Source organism: Globicephala melas, chromosome 17 (genome assembly GCF_963455315.2).
Source record: "Globicephala melas chromosome 17, mGloMel1.2, whole genome shotgun sequence".
NCBI classification, from domain to species: Eukaryota; Metazoa; Chordata; class Mammalia; order Artiodactyla; family Delphinidae; genus Globicephala; species Globicephala melas.
The window spans coordinates 12,448,008-12,469,483 of NC_083330.1; the positions used below are offsets into that span (position 1 = coordinate 12,448,008).

Consider the following 21,476-nt stretch of genomic DNA (forward strand, 5'->3'; position numbering starts at 1 on the left):
GAGAATTTGAGCTGTAAGCCAGTACTGATTCAGGTTTTCAGTCTGAATTCATGCTGCCAGTACTGTACAAAACAATGCTGAGGTGAGAATTCAGAGTTATCTCATATCCATAGTGCCCCTAGGTGACTGGCAGGAGAAAAATAACTTCTCCCTGCAATACGTGACTTACAGCCAGGTCCAAGGCTCTCCTGGTTTCAGATGTTAAAATATGGGGGGGAAAAAAGACACCTTAAAACCGATGAAATACAGTTTATTCCTTTAATATTTCTATGCTCTAAGTACTTTTATCAACTTTTTTTGTTTTTAAGTTACTTATTGAATGTTTATTTTAGTGATATGGCACTAAGTTTTTTTGATCAGATTTTTAGATGCTTTTCAGTTCCTTTGCATGTTGGTTCTGTGACACTATTTGTAATTTATTAATTGCTACAATGGGGTCTTATTAAGTCATTTGTCTTAATACTTAAAACTTGCTATATTTTAATCTAACTTTTGATTTGGAGATAAAAAATATGGTAGGATCTGATATTTTCATTGACTAGTTAACCTGTAGGGATTAAATATAAATGTTGAGCAGTTCATGGGACCTGTTTCATTCATTAGTCCAAATAGATTATTTTTGTAGTATTTTAGAAAATTTTCTGAGACATAATGCTACATGTTCATTATTCTAATTACTAAATAATCATACAAAGCCTTTGCAGTTCTTTGTCATCTACTCTTTATTCTTTAGGTATTACGTCCTGCTCATCCAATCTTTTTAATATTCACCCTGATTTAGGTAATTTGACTGAAGGATTAGAATTTTGTAATGCCCATTATAGTTTATCTCTGATTTGAATCTAATTGTACTTCAGAAAATGTTCTGAATTCTGTAACGTGTTATATTTGAAAATGTTTGTATCTGGAGGTAGTCAAAGGCTACCTGAACTCCAAGAAGTTTCAGTTAGGGAAATACAGATATTCTTGGACTCTTGGTACTGCCTTATTTGTACATGAGAACTTTTTTTTTCTTATGGTGTCAGTTTACCTTTAGAGTATAATGTAATGCATATCTTTTAAGTTTGGAATTTCAAAAAACTTATGATGGTTGTTGCTTTGTTTTTAATATATTTTAATATATTATTTTTGTAATTACACCCTGTGATAATTTTATACATGAGCTAACAAATCAATTTCAGCCTAATTATTTGAGAACAGCCTTATTTTCTTATGTATCCCATGAACGAAATGAACTGTTTCTATATATAATCTTCCCCAAGTAGTAGTTTAAGAATAGATTAAATATGTAGATGAGTGAGAATAATTCCTGTTATACATTTTAATGTTTTTACAATATTTCTTAAAAATGTAAATCATTATTATACATCTTGTTAATGTGTAAACTCTTACATCTCTAATTGTAAGGTTTTTCACATATGTCTCAGTGGCAGGTGAGGTTAAAATTGGATTTCTATATTTCAGATTTGGAGATTTCTAAAAGAAAAGATTTCACATTGAACATTAATTAGATTTATTTAGGAGGCAGAGTGGTTACTAGGAAAAATGACTTTACTTGTTAGTGAAATTTTTGAGACTAAAGAAATGTGTAACTTCATTTGATCTCTTGATTTAACTATTCTTAAAGCAGTTGTTTCTTGGTATCCAAGGGGGATCGATTCCAGGATCCCTCATGGATATCAAAATCTTTGGATGCTCAAGTCCCTTATGTAAACTGGTGTAGTGTTTGTGTGTCATCTATGCACATCCTCCCTTATGCTTTAAATCATCTCTAGTTTACTTATAATATCTAATATAAATGCTCTGTAAATAGTTATAAGTGCTATATATTGATAAGTAGTTACCTGTGTGTGGGAAATTCAAGTTTTGCCTTTTGGAGCTTTCTGGAATTTTTTCCCCCAAAATATTTTCTATACAAGATTGGTTGACTCCACGGATGCAGAACCTACAGATATGGAGGGCTGACTATATACTGAGAAGTACAAAATTTTTCTTCATTCTTCTAAATTTCCCGTGTTCTCTTTTTTCCTTCTAATAGTCAACATGTGATAAATTCTAGTTTTGATTTTTAGCAATTTTTGATTTTTAGGTTTTTGGTCTCAGTTCTTTTCTAATTACCCTATAAACTTTTCCATATATCATTATGTATTTATTAATGAAATATTTTCCCCACTTTTGGAAGGATAAAGCCCAGGAATGATTTTACTTTCCTAAACTAATCATTAATCACTGGCAAGTGTTTTAAAATAGTTAACAGAATGGTTAGCACTTAGCTCAACAGTTGCATTCTGTGTGTGTGTGTGTGTGCGCGCGCGTGCCTGTGTGTATTGTTTGATACATATTTACCAATTTAAGTAAAGTTACAATGTTTTAGGAGCTTTCTAAAGTTGAATATAATAGTATATCTTATAATACTTTGAAATTTATATGCTTTTAAAAAAGATAGTCATCCTAGTCTTTATTATTTAACTTGAACTGTAGAAGTTAATATATTACCTTATTATGTTTTACTTTATAACCAATGTTAATGAGTAAAAGAAATTTTTAGCCTTAAAGAATGCTGTTTTTTAAATTGTTTATGTGATTAATTCAGTTAGCACTTCCAGTCTGTTTTACTCTTGATATTTGTTAGTTTGTAACCTTGCTAGTTATGTAACAAAATTCTGAAATTCCACTCCATCTGAAATTAGAATCTGAGATAGAATTAGAATCTGACTCAGTAGATTGAGTGCTCGCTTACTTAGTGTAGGACATTCTAAGAAGTGTGCATGCTTAATATGTAAGGTATAAATGAGGAGAAATAGCTTATTAGAACATGAGTTATTTAACTTGATATTACTTTTTGTCTTGTAGTAGTTACTTTTCATTTATACTTGGAAGGACCATTTTTATATTAATTATTTTCCCCACTTTAAAGATGGGGTCAATATTAGAAAAACACTGTTATTGAATTAAAGTAATGTAAAAATTGGGAAAGAACAGAAAACACTGAGAAAAATGGTGACCAACATTTTAAAAAATTAATTAATTAATTAATTAAGGCTGTGTTGGGCCTTCGTTTCTGTGCATGGGCTTTCTCTAGTTGTGGCAAGTGGGGGCCACTCTTCACTGCGGTGCATGGGCCTCTCACTGTCGCGGCCTCTCTTGTTGTGAAGCACAAGCTCTAGACACGCAGGCTCAGTAGTTGTGGCTCATGGGCCTAGTTGCTCTGCGGCATGTGGGGTCCTCCCAGACCAGGGCTCGAACCCGTGTCCCCTGCACTGGCAGGCAGATTCTCAACCACCGCGCCACCAGGGAAGCCCCGTGACCAACATTTAACAGCTCAGTAGTTTTCTTTTAATTTCTATAGTTGAGAGTAACCCTAATAGCAGAATTCATTCACATTAGAGAAATTTTTACTATGAAACCAGGTGATGTAACCATTATGAATTGGATGATTTCTTTTAAGTAAGGAGGAATTTGATTCTTTCTCCCTGTAAGTTGTGTCAGGACCAACAGATGGTAAATATTTTATTTTTATAATATGTCATTCTTTTTTTTTTTTTTTTTTTTTTGTGCGGTACGCGGGCCTCTCACTTTTGTGGCCTCTCCCGCTGCGGAGCACAGGCTCCGGACGCGCAGGCTCAGCGGCCATGGCTCACGGGCCTAGCCGCTCCGCGGCATGTGGGATCTTCCCAGACCGGGGCACGAACCCATGTCCCTTGCATCGGCATACGGACTCTCAACCACTGCGCCACCAGGGAAGCCCTGTCATTCTTGATAGCATAAACATTGTAAATTTACTGCTGAAGTAGTTATTTTGATTCTGTGGTTTATTAATGAAAAAGATACATTATCATTTAGGAGTTGTTCATTCACATTTAAATTAGCTGAAAATACCTGTGGTTTTAAACAACTTGCTTTTCTTCTGTAAGAGTAATTTTTTTTAAAGATAAACTTGTGTTAATTTTAAAAATTAATTAATTTTAAAATTTTTGGCTGTGTTGGGTCTTCGTTGCTGCACACGGGCTTTCTCTAGTTGCAGCGAGCGGGGACTCCTCTTTGTTGCGGTGTGCGGGCTTCTCATTGTGGTGGCTTCCTTTGTTGCAGAGCACGGGCTCTAGGCGCACGGGCTTCAGTAGTTGTGGCGCGTGAGCTCAGTAGTTGTGGCTCGCGGACTCTATAGAGTGCAGGCTCAGTAGTTGTGGCGCACGGGCCTCGTTACTCCACTGCATGTGGGATCTTCCTGGACTAGGGCTCGAACCCGTGTCCCCTGCATTGGCAGGCGGATGCTTAACCACTGCACCGCCAGGGAAGTCCCTCATGTTAATTTTTAGAGTAAACTTGGCTTCTAGCCTATATCTGGTTTCTTTGGGCATTGAGATTTGAACCTAGTTAACTAGAATTACTGACCCGTTTCTTCAAGGAAGTAGAAAAAGCTTTTTCCGTTTAACTTAGCTTTACCTTTTTTATTGTTGGTAGGATGGTGAAACTATTTTACAATTATTTTATTCCCTCAGTCAAATCTGATTTGCTATGTGAAAGAAATAAATTCTTCCTTTTATGAGGTCTGTCCATTTCTGAAAAAACTTTCCTAGCATGTGCCAAAATTCTGGACTCCCTGAAGGAAAGCAGGTGTTCAGCATAAACTCTATTGCTTGTACCAACAGTTTAGGCACAGTGGGTCACTCTTACCAGTTCTGAGAATGGTGGACTCCTCCCAAAATCTATGTTCTCAGGTGCCAGCTAAGGGCCAGTCTTGCAAACAGGGCTTTCTAAGGGTAAGCAATCTCAGGCATGCTTTGTTTACTCTTTTCTACACATGTGTATTTATATAGATGCAGTATAAATAAATCTGGTTACCTGGCATTGTTAATTACAAATTTGAATTTAAGTTTATATTTACCTGTTCTTTAAGTGGTAGAAATAAGGAATGACACTAAACTGATGTGTCAGTTTAAAAGAGAGATTTGAGCACTTAGGCTTTAGATATAAAATCAGCTGTGTTTTGATAAATTGAAATAAGTTTGAAATTCTTTTTTGAAAGGGATTGGGGAGGATTCTGTTTTAGATATGGATAAAAAATGGAAGCCATTTATCTGTCATGCCACAGGTCATACATTATTAAGGTTACAGTTCTGGGTAGTCTTTTCTCCATAGGTGATATTGACAATATATGATAGAAACAAAGAGGATTTTATATGCTGGCTCTGTGGAGAGTGATAAGTGCCTTTTCTTCTAAAAATTGCTGTTTTTCTTAACGTGATAATTCAATTCACCTAAAATATTGAACAATACTGTAACAACCATATTTCTTACCAGTGGTCCTCATGAGAGACAATATAGTTTGTTAACTCAAGAGCCATGCAAAGAAATATGACTTATGAAATGCTGATTTTCATGGGTGCTGATAAATGTTGGTGTGAAAAGTCATGTTGGTTTCTCTGGTATGAGAAATTAAATTTTCCATGTTTGCCAAGTGGAAAAAAGATTAACTGAAAAACATTTAAAAGTTATTTTCTGAAAAGCATTCTTAAGAAAATAAAACAAATTCTAATCTTTCTTTTTGTTGTTCATGACCTTGTGAATAAAGTGAACTAACTTTCTACCCATGTTTATAATGTTCTGTATTCACCTATTGCTAATATTTAGTATTTCATGTGGTTTACAGTGTTAGCAAATGTTGTGGCTTGCTATATTTGATTTAATTTAATGGTAAGACTGCTGCTGTACTTTTAAGTTAAAAAGGTTTGTATATTCAGTGAAATAATTCCCAGAATCTATGAATTTTGATTAAAAAATGATCTCATTTTGAAATTTGACTGTTATCTTCATGAGGGCTAGGACCATGTCCACATACCCAGTACCTAGATTAGTACTTGGCATGTAGTTGGTGCTCAGTAAATATTCTTTGAATAAGTGAATAATAAAAAAGTCTTATTAGTATTTGCATAGCTTTGATATTAAAAATTTCTAGAAGTTATATTGAAATAGTTTATAATAACCTCCCTTTGATTTAAAGACTAGTGAATCTAAACTCTTAGTGTCTCTTATTAACCAGCAGATCATACTTGAGTCAAATGTCATTTGAATTAATTTTAGAATGTATTTACAGTAAAACTTCATTGTAACACTTTGTTCCCTTTAATATTTCCAACATCAAATGTAAAAACACCAAAGAGATAAGAAAAGTCCACTGTATGTGGAACAAGCTCTGTAAGCTAATGTGTTTTTAAGGATGTACGGGAACAGACGAGGGAATGTGCCTCCTATGGAGTATGGTGGTGATGTCACAGAACAGTCAAACATACGGGTTTCATCTGCTGGAAATCAAAGGTATAGTATGTAATATAAATTCTGCCCTTCAGTCGTTGTACTGTAAAACAGCAACTGCTAAAACTGGCTTGCTGGAAAACTAGAAAGTTATAGTATGTTAACAGCCTCCCTTATTAGTGAGAAAGGAATTAGGGAGAAAGGGGGAGGGGAGAATTGTGTTACATGAAACTTTATGGTACTTTACAGCATTCTTCTGAAGAGCAAGTTTTGATTATAAAGTGTGCCAAGGTGTTCTGACTCCCTATCGTTATAAAGTATATATATTTGTTTGAACTAATGAAAGGAGAAATAAGTGTATAATTTAATGGACTAAAAATCAATTTAAAATATCTTGGAGTTACAGAGATGACATAACTTGAAATAAATTGAAAATGTTCTTATGAGTTTTCTTTTCAAAACTTTGTTTTTGATTTTCAACATATTGAGTAGATAACATTTATGCTTACTTTGTAAAATTAGTACTCATACATAATTGTGTCATGTTGAAAAAAAGGAAATGATATGCATTTTATATTCATGTTCTCTTTCTGTAGTTTTTATCATTTTGGTGGCTTTATTGTGTTGTACGTAAGGATAAATGATTCTGAATTTATAGTGCATAATGAAGATAATATTGTCATGTGTCAGGAAAGGTGTCTATTTTCTTTGAAGAAAAGTAACACATAAAAATCCTTGAGATACAGAATTTGCTATTTGAGTCTAATTAATTAAATTTTCTTTGAGAGAGTTGTCTTTTTTTTTTCCTTGTTTCTTTCAAGGAAGGAGTTTTTTAGAGATGATCTTCTTTTCAAAGTGCGGGTACAGATATCATCCTTCTTTTTTAGGATTTATTTATGTGTACTTATATTCATTTTCCTTACTTGGGTAACTGTTCTTAATGAAAAAGGGTTTTATTGGGAATCTATAGAGTTAGTGAAGCTGGCTGAAGAAAAAGGTCACATATTTATAGAGCCTGAATGCATTGGGTTCCCACTGTATAAAGAGATAAAATGCCATGATTTTACATTAACTTTAAAAACATATAACTATTATAGTGTCCATAGTACTTTGAAAGGCCAATAACTCATACCTGCATTTCACTCTAAATTTTTGTTTCCTGAAAATTATTTGGGTTTTAATTCTTCTTGTTTTTTGTTTTTAGCGCTCGAGACAATGAACCATCCAAACCTACTAATCGAGAGATGTGTAGTCCTTTTGCGGGGATGCTCTTTGGTATGTACAAAAACCTCCAGTTGATTAGACTTTTGTGGAGTGTTTTATAAAAGGTCTTCGTGAGAACTCAGTGTTGTAATTAATACCACTCTTACTAATAATAGAAAACATTTCTCTAGTGCTTACTTTGTGATAGGCACTATGCTAAACATTTAGCATATTATATAGCTATTATAATTATTTAGTGTATTATATAGCTCTGTGTATAATTTTAAAGCTAAAAAACTTTTATTTAGTGATGAACTTTCTATTGATGATAAATATTAATTTCAGTAAAATCTTTTAAATTCATATTTCACTTTGTCATAGTGTTGGCTATTTCTTTTTTTTTAAAATTAATTAATTAATTTATTTTTGGCTTTGTTGGGTCTTTGTTTCTGTGCGAGGGCTTTCTCCAGTTGCGGCGAGCGGGGGCCACTCTTCATTGCGGTGCGCAGGCCTCTCACTGTTGCGGCCTCTCCCGTTGGCAGACCACAGGCTCCAGACGCGCAGGCTCAGTAGCTGTGGCCCACGGGCTTAGTTGCTCCATGGCATGTGGGATCTTCCCAGACCAGGGCTCGAACCCATGTCCCCTGCATTGGCAGGCAGACTCCCAACCACTGCGCCACCAGGGAAGCCCTTGGCTATTTCTTATATTCTATTTTATATGTGATAATTTCTTTCTTCATTTTTTTTCTTCTTTAGCTAGCACAAAACTGCCTTACATTTCAGTTCCCCTGAACTAAACCTTTTTATCCTTTGATAAACATCCTTTCCCATGTTCTTTCCATGTAGTTTCTGAGAAAGCGTTTTGTTCAAATAATGATTATAACCCAGATTTTCTATTTATTTTGTCAGAAATGAAGGTCATCGCTTAAGATAAGCATGTTGATTTGCTATATTAACTTGTCACATTTAATTTGAGAAACAGTGTGAAGAGAGCATACTTCCTGTATGTAACTTTAAGTAGAAAAGTGGTCTCTTCTTTGTGTAAAACTATCAGGAAAAATTGCCTGAAATTTTGTTTCACTGAAGTATATGAAGAAATTAGATAATAGTTTAGATTCATTCAACCTAAAAGCAGTCAGGAATTTAAATTTTGGCTTAGAGATGTATAATTGTATGATATTCTCAGACTTTTGTTTCCTTGAAATGGCTATTATGAGACAAATGGCATAACACCTAGAGTTTTATTCTAGTGTAATGTCTTTGAGTGAGAATTGACCAATTTAGCCTATCAATAAGTCAGAGTAAGGGCTTGCTTCTTATGATGTATTTTGTTAAACATGGTAAAAATTGGAGAAATGGCTTTCTGTGTTGAGAACGCTAGTGACAAATAATTTTATCAATAAATGGATTACCCTGATATTTTAAAGATGAATGGCATGAATTTATCATTAATGCAATCAGGAATTATAGATTAATGTTTGATAATAGAGTCATGTTTGGAATAGACTATTAAACTCTTTGTTAATTCAGTGATTTATCTCACGGTTGTATCTTTTTCCCCCAGCCTAAATTTGTGTGTCCCCTTAGGGAGCTTACTCTCTCCAGAGGCAGCACATTCCAACTTCACGTGGCTCTGATTGTTGAAGTATTCTCATTTCAATTGAACTGAAATTTGTCTTCCTATAATTTTGCCCCAAGGACCTTGTTTGGAGCCTTTTTGCTTTATTTAAAGAATTAGGACAGCTCACTGCTGAGAGCAAAAATAATATGGGGTTTCTAACAGAATCATGGGTCATTTAGAAGTATGTTTTAACATTTCCAAATACTTGGGGATTTTCCTGCCTTTTGACATTGACTGCTTGTTTAATTCCCTTATGGTCTGAGAAAATAATTTGTAAATTTCAATTATTTCAAATTTGAATTTTTTAAATGAAACTTTAAAAAGTGACTCAGAATATAGTCTTTCTTGGTGAATGTTTGATGTGTACTTGAAAGAGTGTGCATTGTGTGGTTGTTGAGTGTAGTGGTTTATAAATGTCAGTTAAGCCGATTGGTTGATAGTGATGTTCATGTTTTGTACATATTTAATGACTTTTAACTGTTCTTCTACCAGTTGTTTAGAGAGAAGTGTTAAATTCTCTGACTGTGGGGCCTGGAGAGATTTTCTCAGTGTTCCTGCATCTTCCTCAGTTTTTAGCAAGACCTGCCAGCCCCTGACAGAAGAGGTTGTCTCTCTTGCCACACTTTTCCTTCCTCAGCAGTAGATTGCTGTAGCAAAGCTGGCCCTGTGCATTTGGTTCTCAGAAATGAGTATCAGTGTTTCTGCCCCTCCTCAGAGTGGTAGCCAAACTCTCCTTTATGCCTGTGGAGGATCTTTTTTTTTTTTAATAAATTTATTTATTTATTTTTTGGCTGTGTTGGGTCTTTGTTGCTGCGCACAGGCTTTCTCTAGTTGCAGCGAGTGGGGGCTACTCTTTGTTGTGGTGTGCTGGTTTCTCATTGCGGTGGCTTCTCTTGTTGTGGAGTATGGGCTCTAGGCACTCAGGCTTCAGTAGTTGTGGTGCACGGGCTTAGTTGCTCCGCGGCATGTGGGATCTTCCCAGGCCAGGGCTCAAACCCGTGTCCCTTGCTTTGGCAGGCGGATTCTTAACCACTGCACCACCAGGGAAGCCCTGTGGAGGATCTTATATGTGAGAATTTCCTGCTCTTCCCCTAACAGTAGCAGACCTTTCTATGAGTGCAGAATGCTGGGTCCAAGGTTTTCTGCCCTTCAACCAATAGATTACTTTATATGAGAGAAGAGTCTGGAATGTGGGCATTGGTTTTCTGTTGGTTTGTTTGTTTTGCCTCAGAATGGTGTCTTTTAGATGTCTTGCGTTGCCCCATCTTCGGTCTCATAAACATCTGGTAGGGGCAGCAAGTGAGTGCAGATTCCCCTTCTGCATTGCTATTCCAATCCACAGAAAGCCTTTAAGAATTCATTAGCGTTTCAGTTATTTTCTTTTTACCTACTTCTAAGGTAGCTGCCTATTTCTCTGTACTCTGGTAAAGGTAAAACCCTTGGGTTGTCCCATCTTTCTATGGATTGGTTTTTATACCCTTTGGAATTTAGTTTACATGGTTGCTTGTAACCTCAGCTCTCTGATGGGCTTTTTAAAAGTTTTGATTTTGTAGATGATTGAGCTTTTTTCCATTGTGGGGTATGAGCAATGTTCTCTTGTGGCTTTCTAGTTTCTAAGCAGAAGTAGGACTCCCCATTTAGTTCTTTATAATAGTTTCCATTTCCTCCTCATTATATTACTGTTTTCATTTAAATATTTGGGCATAGTTATGATAGCTGTTCTAACATCTTTGTTGTTACGTCATCTCTGTTGTTTATGTGATTTTTCTTTCAATTGATTAACTTTTCTAATCACTGTATTGGGTTTCTATTGCTGCATCACAGATTAGCATAAATTTAGTGACTCAAAACATCACACATGGGCTTCCCTGGTGGCGCAGTGGTTGAGAGTCCGCCTGTCGATGCAGGGGACACGTGTTCGTGCCCCGGTTCGGGAAGATCCCACGTGCCGCGGAGCGGTTAAGCCCGTGAGCCATGGCCGCTGAGCCTGCGTGTCCGGCGCCTGTGCTCCGCAACGGGAGAGGCCACAACAGTGAGAGGCCCGCATACCGCAAAAAAAAAACAAAAAACATCACACATTATCTGAATTTCTGTGGGTCATGAATTTTGTTGGGTCTTTTGCTCAGGATCTCATAAGGCTATAGTTAGGGTGTCAGCCAGGCTGTTTTTCATCTGTAGGCTTATGAGGGAAGAAGCCCCTTCATATTTTTCACTAAATTCATTTCCTTGTGGCTGTATAACTAAGGGCCCTGGTTTCTTACTGGATCTGCTGGAGACTGCCCTCAGTTCCTGGAGGCCATCTGCTGTTTCTTGCCACATGGGCTTCCTCACCAAGGCCAGCAAGGAGAATCTCTAAACTCAGTGAGGGCTTTTATCTGATTATATCAGACTCACCCAAGCTAATCTCCCTTTCGATAATTCGAAATTGATTTGGGCCTTAATTACATACATCTGTAGATTTCTTTCACCTTTGCCATAGTCATTGGCTAGATGCAAGTCATAGGTCCTGCCCACACTCGGGGAAGGTTTATACAGGGAGTCAGCGCTAGAAGGCAGGGAACATAGGATCTGTCTTCGAATTTTGCCTACCACAGTCATGTTTTTCTGTTACTTAAGGACCAGTCTTTCAGAGGCCTTATTTTAAATCTAAACTTAGCTGGGACATCTAGAGTAGCCTTCGCTCTAGGAAGATTATTCAGCCTTCCTGCTACAGAGTGACCTTTCTCGGGCTCTTCCCTGAATACCCTTAGAGGATCACCGAGAACTCCAGTCTAGCTGCCTGGAGCTTAAATTTCTCTCCACTTTGTTTGAGGAGGTCTGAGAATTCAGTTTATGTGTCCTCCGTAATTTTTTGCCCAGCCTAATAGAATTTCACTCTGCATACACAGACTAGTACACAGTAAAGTTTGAAGGAATGCCTTTACAGATTTCTAAAGCCCTTTTTACGCTTCTTTTTCAATCTTTGCCCTAAACTTCTAGTCATTTTAGCTTTCCTGAATTTTGATCTTTTTTTTTTTGCGGTACGCGGGCCTCTCACTTTTGTGGCCTCTCCCGCTGCGGAGCACAGGCTCCGGACGCGCAGGCTCAGCAGCCATGGCTCACGGGCCTAGCCGCTCCGCGGCATGTGGGATCTTCCCGGACAGGGGCACGAACCCATGTCCCCTGCATCGGCAGGCGGACTCTCAACCACTGCGCCACCAGGGAAGCCCCTGAATTTTGATCTTTATCTGCTCAATTTAACATAGTTTCCCAGCTTTGTTTGGATTTTTCCTTCCCTGTATCCATGGAGATTGCATGCAGATAGAAACGGGTGCCTGAAGGGCTCACCTCATTTATTTAACTTCTCTCAGGTATTACAGTTGTGTGCTACCTGTTGTCCAGTGTCCAGTATCTGAAAAACAGTTATTTCATATATTTTGCCTAATTTTATTATTATTTTTTTAATGGAGGGAGGCTGAGTTTTGTGTTTAACTCCATCATGATCAGAAGCAGAATGGATATATCTACTTTGATTGTAAAACATTATTATTAACCTTAATGTAATTTATGTTACCCTTTGGGAGCTTCACTGTTGCTGACATCTGTCCTTAATGGGCAAATTCAGATGCTGTGTGTCCAACTGATGGTTGGGAGACTAATAATTAAGGTAGTAGAGAAATTTCTGGTTTGGTTGCATTTTTGATAACCCTGTGATTTGTGTAATGTTCCAGATTTTGCATATCTAGATTAAGAGGTTATTTTATGTTACTAACATGCAATAATAATAATTTTCTGTGGATCTAAGGTGCTTGCATGACTGGATTTTCATGTAAGTGATACCAGAACCAGAGGTTTATATATTTTTTTCTGTAGAATTGAGGTAACTATTGAAGTTTTTTGAGCAATGTGTCATCATGATTAGTGTTGTATTTTAAGATAGTTAGTCTTACATAAGTGTGCTGGTTATATTGGAGTAGGGAGGGGGGGAGGAGTTCCAGAGACTAGTTAAAAGGTTATTGCTGCAATTCAGGTAAAATACAGAGAGTTCCTATCGAAGGCTGATGGCCATGAGAATAGAGAAGAGGGTCCTCACATGAAGTAAATAAGAAAGCATGAGCCATAAAAGTTACAGTGGGGTTTTGAGGCTCGATTATTTGGCCAGTAACAGAAAACAAAGAAGGGCGATTGCTTTTGAGATGTTCATTTTGAACACACTTGTTAAAGTTAAGGGTCTTGTGGGAGGTGTTAGTGGAGATATCCTGATCTTTGGAAAATGGGGATAGGAGTTAGAATATTCTCTTATTTAGAAGTTTGGGAAGGATTAATGTGTCTTGGTTTGACACATAGTAGTTATTCAAAAATTATGAAACTAGTTGAATAGGTAATGATACATATGATTTACCTTCTATATTTGCTGCATATGTAGTAATTATACTCTGATATAATTAAAAATGGAGATTAAAAAATTGACTTTCCAGTTACATGTGTTGCTTAAGAGTTAAGACTGCATTTTTTTCTTACCACTTTCTAGGAGGTGAAGATCGAGAACTTATTCAGAGAAGGAAAGAGAAATATAGACAAGAACTGTTGGAACAAATGGCTGAACAACAGAAGAACAAGAGACGGTAATGAAAGGTTTGCATTTTAAAAAGATGTTTTGAATTTAGATACGTTTGTTTAAAATGACATAGTGGTGACTATTACATGGTAAAATAAGGGGATATTTTTCCTAATACGATTCAGTATTTGTAAATCATTCTGTTTCAGTCTCCACATTGTAAATCAGCCAGGGTAATAAAACAGATACCATGTGGGTGTTCATTTTCTTTATCATAGGTAACAAAGGAGACTATGTGTTCATCCTATAACAGGCCTTGTACATACTTTCATTAATTTCTTCAGTTTTAGGGTAGCATTTAATGCTATCTACATGCCCACTGTATTATCCCATATATAGTAGCAAATATAAAATAAAAGTATTTTGTCTTTTAACAATGAAATGGTAAGCACACGTATACATGCTGTATAAAAATAATCATGATAGATCCACAGATATTTATATTGTATACAAGTCTCAGAGTTTGTAATCTTTCATGTAGAAATACCTGTGAAATATTAATTCCAGTTTAAAATTAGGGATAGATATCTTGGTTCTAAGATAATTTGAGACCTGTCATCTTTTAGTTTTGTTTTTTTTTCTAAGAGGAAGCCAATATCTACTGTCTGATATTAGCCATCTTTAACATCATTTTCTTAAAAACTCTTATTGGAAAATATTGTATTAATTTTTCATTTTTTTACCCTCCTTTTTGTGAACTGAAGATATACATGAACCTTAAAAAAAGTTTCTTATTTGTTTCACTAAGTAAAGATTTTGTTTTACTTCTCTACTTTATTCTGTGTGAATTCCTTAGACTTTGAAGTATCCCAGGCACTGGTTTAGAGATATTTATTCCAGGGCAGTTTACATGTGAATATTAGTTTACTTTGTACCAAATCGGAAAATTTAGTTTTCAGAATTATTTAAGACTTTATTGTCAGTTAAAGGAATTATTTGTTTTTGGAGATGTTATTGCATGGACTTTGTGTGTAAGGTTGTTTCAGTAATGATAGTGTTTATTATAACTTTTTAATATATAAAACTTTAATTTTGTTTAGAGAAAAAGATTTGGATCTCAGGGTTGCAGCTTCTGGAGCACAAGACCCTGAGAAATCGGTAAGGGTTCCTGCCGTCTTTTAATGTTTAATCTTTCATTCAAATAAGCCTCAAATGTAGTGGCAGGTGGAGATAGAACATATTGGGGAAAATGTATGAGTAGACCAGTTTGAACAGTAATAAACTAAATTCAGTTCTCATAAAACATTAAGTCCTAACTCTTACTTGTTTACTTCTCTAAGATAATTTTTCCTTTTTCATGTGTGCGTTTTTAAAGTTTCTTGTAAATTATTCCCTTCCACTTTATTTACATGCACTATTCCATGCACTGTTTTAGTTTAATTTACAATGGATGTTAATAATTTTTTTCATTGTATCATGACCATTTTCCTTATATTAGAGGAATTTCCAAAGGAACTGAAATCCTTAATTCTAGGCCTTAAGCATTTTAGTAGTTTTTACTTAATGTAAATCTAGAGGTAATAACCTTATTTTTACTTTAATTCTTCAATTGTCATAATTGGAATGAATTACACATATCATCGCAGTTGAGTAAGGAGAAGGTAATAATTTATTACTCTTCTCAAAGGATACTTTTTTTTTTAGCTGAGTGTGTAGAATTTATTTGCTAAGGCAAGTTTTTGTTTCATCTTTAATGATTAAGAAACTTTAATTTCATTAAAAAGTTCATTCTTAAAAAGAATATAGCAACTTAAAATTACTCAGCTGTAGGCAACTTTTGTCTTTTTCTTATGCTAAGTATATATCCTGTGGATTATTTATTTTAAAAAGTTTAATACTGCACCAGCATCACTCCCAGTGTGCTTTTTGACTGCTCATAGAGTAAAACTTTTAGATTAATCTGAGAAATCATTCCTGAGAAATTAAACATGCTGGGGAAAAAAGGATGAATTCCAAAACTGAATATATTTTCCTCTGTCAATAAATACCTTTGAAATAGTTTTGACAATCAGAAATTTCCTTTTCAAATCTTGAACTTTTTAATGTAATATGGTGGCATGTTAAACTTTGCATTTATAGTTACCTTAGTGTTTGATGGACCTTCTTATTTATGTTTAAATGAAACAACCTTTGGAGTGTCAAGTTGCTTTATGAGAATAAATAAACTATTAGATATAATATGTAGACCATTACTTTTGGGTTTACTTTTGATGTACACATCTTAGAAAAGGACACGTAAATGATGTTTTGGAGCGAGAGTAAGCAAATTGTAGCCTGTGGCCAAATCCACTTGCTGCCTATTTTTGTAAAGCTTTATTGCAGCACTCCCTCGTTCATTTGCTTACATATTGTTTTGGTCTACTTTAGTAGTTGTGAAGAGACCACATGGCCTGCAAAGCCTGATATATTTACTAGCCGGCTCTTTACAGAAAACCTGTGCTCACACTGATCTAGAGAATACTTTGATGTTAGAATACTTTGATGGCAATTGGTAGTGGAGCAGCATAGTCTTGTAGTATAATAGAGTTTTGGTTTTTTTTTTTTTTTGTGGTACGCGGACCTCTCACTGTTGTGGCCTCTCCCGTTGCGGAGCACAGGCTCTGGACGCACAGGCTCAGTAGTTGCGGCTCATGGGCCTAGCCGCTCCGCGGCATGAGGGATCTTCCTGGACCGGGGCACGAACCCGTGTCCCCTGCATTGGCAGGCAGAGTCTCAACCACTGCGCCACCAGGGAAGCCCCCAGTACAATAGAGTTTTATATTTAGAATTAATATCTGGCTCTAGTCTTTGCTTGATTTTTTATGAATGGTGAGACCTTAGGTGATTTATGTACTTTCATGGAGTCTCAATTACCTCTTTTATAAAATAAGAATTGGATCTTTAAAATCTCTTAGTTATAGCTGTAAAATTCTGTTATTCTATGTCTAACTTAAGTGCCTGCTGGCAGTCTGGGATAGAGGGTCTTTGGAGATCCCTTCCACCTTTAAATTTATGATTACATGCAACAAACAGATTTTTTTCTTTATTTTAGCCTGATAGACTAAAGCAGTTTAGTGTGACACCAAGATACTTCGAAGAGACGATACCACCTGAAAGACCCAGAGTAGCTTTCCAGACACCTCTCCCTCCTTTGTCTGCCCCATCTGTCCCACCCATCCCATCAGTTTACTCCATCCCATCTCAAAATGAAGATTTGCACAATGGACCCAGCAGCACCCTTGGTGAAATGGTGCCTCCCAGGTGCTTGTTTAAAATGTTTTGTGTTTGGGAATTAGGTAAGGTATCATTATATTGTATATTCAGAAGGATTTGCTGAAGCAGGTAATGTTATCCTTCAGAGATTTTTGTGCAGTTAAAGGCTTTTGTCAAATAATTTCTATTGAAATTTGTTTCCATTGTTGATCTTTTCTCAGTTATTATAAAAACAAGGGAAATCCTTATAACATTCTTTTGCTGTTTAAAGATGCTTCAGTATTTTTAAAATGCATGACTAAGTATATTTATTATTTAGTTTTAGGTCATATTTTGGAATATCTGTTTAACATATAAAACCTAGCCATTTTCAATTTTGTAATTTCCACTTGGCAAACATTGAATACTTTCTTCAGTTAATGTAGAAAAAGTTTCTAATGTGACTGTTTTATATATATTACTTTATTTTAGTTTCTGTTTCCTTCAACTCTTTCTCTGTGATTACTTACAGGCTATGCAACTCAAATACCTGAAATAAAGTGTTGAGATTATAAAACCTGTATTTAGGTATTAGGGTAAAGATTTGACTTCCATAGGTAAAAAGCATTGTGCTATTCTGGACTAAACATAAAGAAAATCCTGTTAACATTGGTATTTTCTGGTCTATACTTTCTTCTCTTAGTAGGATTTTCTCTTATTTTTGCTTACTATTAATGTATTAATTGTAGGATTGCATTTAATCAGGTGTTTTTCCTTTTTAACATTGATATTGTAGGATCGCATTTAATCAGGTGCTTTTCCTTTTTAACATTATTTTCTGGGCTATACGTTCCTTTAGGACTTGGTATTATCTTTTATTTACTGCTAACGAATTGTAGGACCATGTTTACTGTATTTATCAGGTGTTTTGTTTGTTTCATCTAATGGCTTCCTGACTCAAAGGACTAGGCGGGATTGGAATTACAAAGGATGGTATGATGATTTTAGCATTGATTTAGGGATTAAAATGGTTGGCTTCACTGCCTGGAATTTGGGCAGACCACACTTGTATTGAACTTCAGTTTTCTCATTTGTAAAAGGTAGAATAGTAACAGATATTTATATATGTGTGTGTGTGTGTATATATATATATATATATGTTTTTTAATCTACAGTTATAGGGTTGCTGTGAGGATTAAATTTTATATCAATCTCTATAAAAATTTAAGATTTAATGATATTGACAGTTCTCTTTTATAGTAATTTTTCAACTGCTTTGTTTATCTGTGGAGTGAGGATAGTAAGGTTAAACACGTTGAATGATTAGTAAATATGAAAAATATTCATGACTGAAGAGAACGTTAATGCCTTCTCAGCTCTTCACAATTATTTTGAAGTATACAAGGGAGAACCTAATATATACACTCAAAAGTGAAAACATTTTCTAGGATGCCTCCTTTTTCTTTCTGTTCATCTAAGGGAATTTGCCTTTTACATTTTAACTAATGGAAAATATTGCCTTGGTGGAAATACAGAGATACTTCCTAAACATTAATGAAGTGCTGATGTAGAGGTTTTTAGAAGTTTTAACTTTATGAAATGCTGAAAATGAACTCAGAAATTTACTGTTGATATTTAAATAGTTTCTTTTTCACATTATAGTTTAATTCCTTTGAAAGAGCAAAACATTTTTAGGGTTAAAAAACTACATCTTTCTCCCAGTCAAATGGAACCATTTATAATCTCATTTTGTACCTCTCTGCCTTTTCTTGATGTTGTTTCTTTCTTCTCTGTGACTAACTCACTCTAGTAGTGTGGCTGAAGCATTGCCTTTCCTAGAAAGCCTTCCTTATACTTTCCTCCTCTTCCCTATGTGATTTAAATGTTCCTGCTCGATGTTCTTGTAGCATCCTGTGTCTACTTGTATTGTTTCATTTACTGTACTTTGCTGTAATGGCTGTATTGTTTTGTTCCTGAGGGACAGAGACCATGTTTGGTCAATACTGGCAGATAGTGACGAATTAGATGTTAATTGATTGAATAAGTGTTGTACCTTAAATTATGAAATTTTATGTTTTTTGCTTTTTGAGTTATAATTTTTGATAAGAGATTGAAGCAAGATGGTGGCTTTTCCTAAAGCAGCAATTAGATTTTCAGTAAGATTTTTGTAAGAAAATAACATCTTGATTTTTAAAAAATTTGCAGTGGAATATGAGAAGAATTTCCCAATTGTCTTTTGATACAGCATTGCACCTCTGCCTCCACCTCCCCTGCTACCACCTTTGGCTACCAACTATCGAACTCCTTACGATGATGCGTACTATTTTTATGGGGCCAGGAATACGTTGGATCCTAGTCTTGCTTACTGTGAGTTATCTGTGGGGTAAACATTATTTTCCAGTGGTTCAATCAGGAAAATTGGTTTTTGTGCAAGCAAAAATATATAAATGAGAAAAAGCACAGCTTTACTTAATTCCAATATTATATATATATTGATTTAATAAATACTGTATTTTAAAACTCAGTTATAATTCATAGTTATTTCCTTTTTATCTAGATTTAAGAAATATTTTATGTTTTCTGGCCTTATTCTCTGCTAACTCCTAACTCAGAAGGAAATTGGATTTTTTTCCTTAGGAAACATTTTCAGTATGTGACTTTTCCTTTAGAGATAAAGTGTTATTAAGTGGGTACTCTGAAACAAATATGTTGGTTTTCTTTTAAGATGGTTCAGGAATGATGGGAGTACAGCCTGCAGCTTATGTTACAGCTCCTGTCACCCACCAGCCAGCACAGCCTATTGTGTAAGTAGTTAAAATAATAATTTGTTTCAAGATTAATTTGTCTTCCATAGAACTTGTATTATTCAATGTGTTCTTTTATTCTTCAGAACAGATATAACTTATTTAATTTCCAGTTATTACGTAACCAGTATGTTCAAAGTATTGCTTTTAAGTCAGTGTTTCATAGAAAGCACATTTAAAAAATTAAAAATAACCTCACTTTCTTTCATTAGCAAAGTCATGTATGTATAGTTATAGTTTTACATTTAAGTTCATGATCCATTTTGAATTATCTTTTGTATAAGGTGTTAGATTTCGATTGAAGGTCTTTTTTTTTTCTTCTGCTTTATGAGTGTCCAATGGCTCCCAGCACCATTTGTTGACACGATTATTTTTCCTGGGAATTGCTTTTGCACCTTTGTCAAAAATGGGCATATTCGTGTGGGTCTCTTTTTGGGATTCTCTATTCTATTCCATTGTTCTATGTGTCTGTCCTTATGTTAGTATCACTTGATAATTGTAGCTCTGTGGAAGTTTGGAAATCGAGAAGTATGAGTTCTTCAAATTTGTTTTTCTTTTCCAAGATTGTTTTGGTTATACTAGGTCCTTTGTATTTCAATGTGAATTTTAGGATCAGCTGCTCAGTTTCTGCCAAAAGGCAGTTGAGATTTTGATGGAGATTATATAGAATCTGTAGATCGGTTTAATATTACCATCTTAAGTTTTTTTCAATTTTTTGTAATGGTAACATACACATAACATAAAATTTATCATTTTTAAGCATTTTTAGTGTATAGTTCAGTGATGTTAAGTACATTCATATTGTGGTGTAACCATCACCACCATCAATTTCCAGAACTCTTTTCATCTTGCAAAACTGAAACTCTGTACCTATTCACTATTCCCTCTCCCCTATGCCCCTGGCACCCATATTCTACTCTTTGTTTCTATGATTTCGACTACTTTAGGTACCTCATAAAAGTGAAATCATACAATATTTATCTTTTGTGTCTGGCTTTTTAATTTTATTTATTTATTTTTTTTGTGGTACACGGGCCTCTCACTGTTGTGGCCTCTCCCGTTGCGGAGCACAGGCTCCGGACGCGCAGGCTCAGCGGCCATGGCTCACGGGCCTAGCCGCTCCGCGGCATGTGGGATCTTCCCGGACCGGGGCACGAACCCATGTCCCCTGCATCGGCAGGCGGACTCTCAACCACTGCGCGACCAGGGAAGCCCTGGCTTTTTTAACTTACCATAATGTTCTTGAGGTTCATCCATGTTGTGACCTAAGTCAAAATTTCCTTCCTTCCTTTTTTTTTTGTTTCCCACACAGCTTGCAGGATCTTACTTCCCAGAATTTCCTTTATAAGGCTGAATAATATTTGATTGTATGTATATACCATATTTTCATTATCCATTCATCCACCTATGAATACTTGGGCTACTTCCACATTTTAGGTATTGTGAATGGGCAACTGTGAATGTGGGTATACAACTTATCTCTTTGAGACTCTGCTTTCAGTTCTTTTAAGTATATACTCAGAAGTGGAATTGCTGGATCATATGGTAATTCTATTTTTAATTTTTTGAAGAACCACTGTACTGTTTTCCACAGCAGCTGTACCATTTTATATTCCTACCAACTGTGCACAAGGGTTCCAGCTTCTCCACATTCTCACCAACACTTATTAGTTTCTGTTTTTTTGCTAGTAGCCATCCTAAGGCGGGTTAGGTGGATCTCATTGTGGTCTTGTTTGCATTTCTCTATGATTACTGATGTTGAGCATCTTTTCATCTGCTTTTTGGCCATTTGTCTGTCTTTGGAGAATGTCTTTTCAAATCCTTCTCT

General features: G+C 35.5%; 1 protein-coding gene across 8 annotated transcripts in view; it reads left to right on the plus strand.

The window, feature by feature from the left end:
• The window catches only part of CSPP1 (centrosome and spindle pole associated protein 1), a 112,338-nt gene that overhangs the window by 28,281 nt on the left and 62,581 nt on the right, over positions 1–21,476 (plus strand). For 4 of the 8 annotated variants that reach the window (XM_060287013.1, XM_030859611.2, XM_030859613.2 and 1 more), the window contains 7 exons: positions 6,217–6,315; positions 7,457–7,527; positions 13,587–13,680; positions 14,714–14,771; positions 16,705–16,913; positions 19,090–19,211; positions 19,570–19,648. In XM_060287013.1, the coding sequence (XP_060142996.1) occupies positions 6,217–6,315; positions 7,457–7,527; positions 13,587–13,680; positions 14,714–14,771; positions 16,705–16,913; positions 19,090–19,211; positions 19,570–19,648 (732 nt within the window). The remainder of the gene's footprint in view (positions 1–6,216; positions 6,316–7,456; positions 7,528–13,586; positions 13,681–14,713; positions 14,772–16,704; positions 16,914–19,089; positions 19,212–19,569; positions 19,649–21,476) is intronic. The other 4 variants (XM_060287014.1, XM_060287017.2, XM_060287016.2 and 1 more) reach the window with 2 other exon arrangements.